Here is a 4,061-nt window from a genome sequence, read left to right as displayed (position 1 = left end):
CGCCCTGTGGGTTGCCCGTTAACGGCGCGCCCGTTACAAAGCGGGCTCGGCTCTTCCCCTGGGGAGGAAGCGCCCTGTGAAGGAAGCCGCCCCGGCCTGCCTGCGCTGCCGCTCGGGTTTGGAGGGGGCTTGCAGCAGCGTAGTGTCACAGGGCTGCTGCTTGCTGCCGGTACGGCCGTCTGAATTTTTCAGGTGTTGTGTCAAATTACATGGTTTATGGGGAGGGGAACCGCTGCCGCAGCGTAATGTACTTCGTCATGACTAAGGTGCGGGCACGTTGTCCTCGCTCCTTCTGCCGCCGGTTTGAGGCTTGCATCCGAGTGAAGCTCTTTACACTTGGTAGTAAAAATAGGTAGTGCCGATCGTGGCTTCAGAGTTGCCTTCTTCCCAGTGAATGAGCAGCTTCAGGTATCTCATGACGGAAAGTTTTGGCGGCAAAACAAGAGGCAGGCGAACTGCTAGTGTCCCAAGTACATTAAAGTCACCAAGATCCTGCTACCACTAACTTAAAGCTCGCAGAGTAGGCAAACATGCGAGTGATTTGGAGGTGGGAGGCTTCATAGGTTGACAAGCTGATAATTAAACTTTCCACTGAACTGGAAATGAAATACTTCATTTCCCCCCGACCAAGGGCGGCAATCCTCCTAGATGAGGATCACCAAGTGCATGTGGTGGGGTGGGAAGCACTGCTCCCAGTCCTTTCTAGTTGCTAGGTGGGCTGCCTGTGTTGTCTTTGCTGCTGAGGAGGCTATAGGTGGGAAGGAGGAGAGGGAACACTTTCAGAGGTAGTAGCTGAAAGCACTTGCGTTTAAGGCAGAAGTCATGGAATACTCTTGTGTTCTTGAGTGATGTGAAGGATTTAATGAGAATACAGTGGCTTTAAGGTGAAAATGTACTTTAATGTGTTTGAAGTGCCTGAGGGCAACTACTGGCAGGCTTGATGCCTCTGGGTTTATGCTGCATTGCAGCCTTAAGGATTAAGTTTGAAGGACCCCTTGATTTGTCCTGGACTAATCACGTTGCAGATCACAGGCTTGTTTCGTGCCTGCTGGAGCTGATGCAACCCACAGCAGCAGAGTTTGTAATCCAGCAGCTCATGCTCACGGGCAGAAATTACTTCCCCAGGAGCATTTTTACCTTACTGTATATTTTAACTAGGATTTGACTTTCTTCTGTAGGGGAGGTGACAGGTCAAATGAGCTGTTCAAAAGAGAACAGGCATGAAATGACAATAGCTGCTCTTTGACTCTTGCTTAAAAAGTGTGCCATGCACTGTGATGTTAGGAGGCAATATGGTTGAGTTTAAAACAATTCCTGGTAGGCAAGAGTTAACTACCTTAAGTCTGACTAGTCTGACCTTGGCAGCTGCAGTCTTCACAAGTACTTGGGGCAGAAGAAGGTGAGGCCTTAATTAGTCTATAGCTGTCAGGAAGCACCTGGCCACAGTGGAAACCTGGAACACTTAAAAAGAGAAAAGTATATTAATACCAGTTGGAGCTGTGTGACTGTAGAACATATGCAAGTATCTGCATACTTCAAAACACAAGCCGCTTAAGCACAAGAGAATGATCTGGTCAACTGTGATGAGATGCCTTAAAACGTGCAAAACTTCAGATAAGGCTGTGATCAGGTATGGTTGGTGAGGTTCTTAAGTCCTTAGTGTTAAAGTACAACACTAACCTGATGTGTGCCTTAACCTCATCTGAGTGTATGCTAGCTTGTAAAAGCTTGTTTGCCCTCCACAAATGAGTGAAAGGTTGGGGCAAGCATGAGTATTTCCAAAAAGGTAGCTTGATTATGCAGTGTGTCTGAAGAAGAGTGAAGAGTTGCATATGAAGATGGGATTGCAAATTGAATAGTTGTATTAGTTGATTTTGTAGCTGAAATTCTGTCCAGGATGCTGAAGTGCTGTAGCTTTTTGCAGGAGCAAGGTGTACTTGGCTCTTAGCCCATGAGTGGTAGATAGAAGATGGTTAAGAAAGGAAAAACTTTTATGAAAAGGAAGAGATCTTATGTCTCTGGTGTAATTAAAGCACTTTCAGTGGATTGAATCTCTAAGCCCTGAAACTAACACCTGAGTGTCTTCCATCATTATGTTAGCTGGAGAGAGCAGTTTGAGCTTTATGTATAATGAAACAAGTTCAAAGCATAACTTTCAGAAGTGCTTTGCTCTTGTGGCTCCTCTGACATCGGCTGGTGCTGCAGATGATATTAAATTTAGGTAAAGCTTATGTGTCATCTTTGTTGATAATTTCCCTTTGATGCAAACTTCTTTGCTGAAGTACTTTACCTCACCAAAAAAAGGACAGTGCCAACTAAAATTTTGTGCCTGCACCAATAGAGAAGCTGAGTATCATTTCAGGTGAAAGGCTTTTTGATAATCATTTTTACATAGAATTATTGCTTTCTAGTTTGTATGTGTGTGGATGGAAAAGTAGAGCACAGGATATATCTAGGAAGTATAAACAGAGAGCCTGATTTGTCTTTTTCTTTTTTATTCTACCTCCCTACAGTTTCTTTGGAGAAGAAAAACCTTAAGATGGCAGGCAAAGGAAGTAACACAGACTGCATGTCATGCAGTGTACTGAACTGGGAGCAGGTCAACCGTCTGCATGAGGTTCTTACAGAGGTGGTGCCGATCCATGGACGAGGTAACTTCCCAACGCTGAAGATAACTCTGAAGGACATTGTTCAGACTGTTCGGAGTAGGCTGAGTGAAGCAGGCATTGTGGTACATGATGTCCGTCTGAATGGCTCTGCAGCTGGTCATGTCCTAGTCAAGGATAATGGGCTGGGATGCAAAGACCTGGATCTCATTTTTCAAGTCTCTCTTCCAAGTGAGGCAGAGTTTCAGTTAGTTCGAGATGTGGTGTTGCGATCCCTCTTGAATTTCTTGCCAGAAGGAGTAAGCAAGCTAAAAATCAGTCCGGTAACACTGAAGGAGGCCTACATCCAGAAGCTAGTCAAAGTGTCCACAGAGTCTGACCGCTGGAGCCTGATATCTCTTTCCAACAAACATGGCAGGAACGTGGAGCTGAAGTTTGTAGACTGTATAAGGCGACAGTTTGAGTTCAGTGTGGACTCTTTCCAAATCATACTGGACTCCCTGCTCTTTTACTATGACTACTCGGAAACCCCCATGTCGGAGCACTTCCATCCAACTGTGATTGGGGAGAGTATGTATGGTGACTTTGAAGCAGCTTTTGATCACCTCCAGAACAAGCTGATAGCTACCAAAAATCCTGAAGAGATCCGAGGTGGTGGGCTTCTGAAGTATAGTAACCTCTTAGTACGAGACTTCAGGCCCATGGATAAGCATGAGATCAAAACATTAGAGCGCTACATGTGCTCCCGATTCTTCATAGACTTCCCAGACATCCTGGATCAGCAGCGCAAACTAGAGACCTACCTCCAGAACCACTTCTCCAAAGAAGAAAGGAGCAAATATGACTACCTCATGATTCTGCGCAGGGTGGTGAATGAGAGCACAGTCTGTCTCATGGGACATGAGCGGAGGCAGACTCTCAACTTGATTTCTCTGCTAGCACTCAAAGTACTGGCAGAACAAAACATCATCCCTAATGCCACTAATGTTACCTGTTACTACCAGCCAGCACCCTATGTTAGTGATGTGAACTTCAGCAACTACTATCTTGCAAATGCTCCTGTGCCATACAGCCAGTCCTACCCCACTTGGTTGCCTTGCAATTGATTGTTTCACTTGGGCATTCTTGAGTGGAGGCTACTGAAGGCCAAGATTCTGAGTGTATATATAGACAAGTAATAACTGTCACTTGGAGGTTTTCTAATGGAAACATGACTGCATTGGACTGTCCATTTCCTGGTGTGCAGTAGGAATATGCAACCAGGTGACCTGCAATGAACCTTTCAGTATATCTCTACAAATGCCAAGAAGCCTTATTTCCCCTTCATTAGGAGAAGAGAACCAGCAGCCAAATGTTAAGAGGACTACTAGTTCTGGAAGTGGCTATTAACATGTGATCTAAGTGGACTATTCAGTAAACTGGGTTAGTTAATAGAGGAAAGACTGTAAAATGTCT

The 4,061-nt window shown here is 45.2% G+C and overlaps 1 protein-coding gene across 1 annotated transcript; it reads left to right on the top strand.

Annotated features, from left to right (window-relative positions):
* Positions 1–2,539: 2,539 nt before the first annotated feature.
* Positions 2,540–3,712, top strand: TENT5C (terminal nucleotidyltransferase 5C; the record flags this gene model as incomplete). The annotated part of the gene is made up of 1 exon (XM_082012535.1): positions 2,540–3,712. One exon carries the CDS (start codon positions 2,540–2,542, stop codon positions 3,710–3,712), a length of 1,173 nt encoding a protein of 390 aa, XP_081868661.1.
* Between the last annotated feature and the right edge of the window lie 349 nt (positions 3,713–4,061).

Source organism: Phaethon aethereus, assembly GCF_964289735.1.
Source record: "Phaethon aethereus genome assembly, chromosome: 1".
In the NCBI taxonomy this organism is placed as follows: Eukaryota; Metazoa; Chordata; class Aves; order Phaethontiformes; family Phaethontidae; genus Phaethon; species Phaethon aethereus.
Note: the sequence above shows the minus strand (reverse complement) of the source record. Positions and strands in the feature narration are given on the sequence as shown.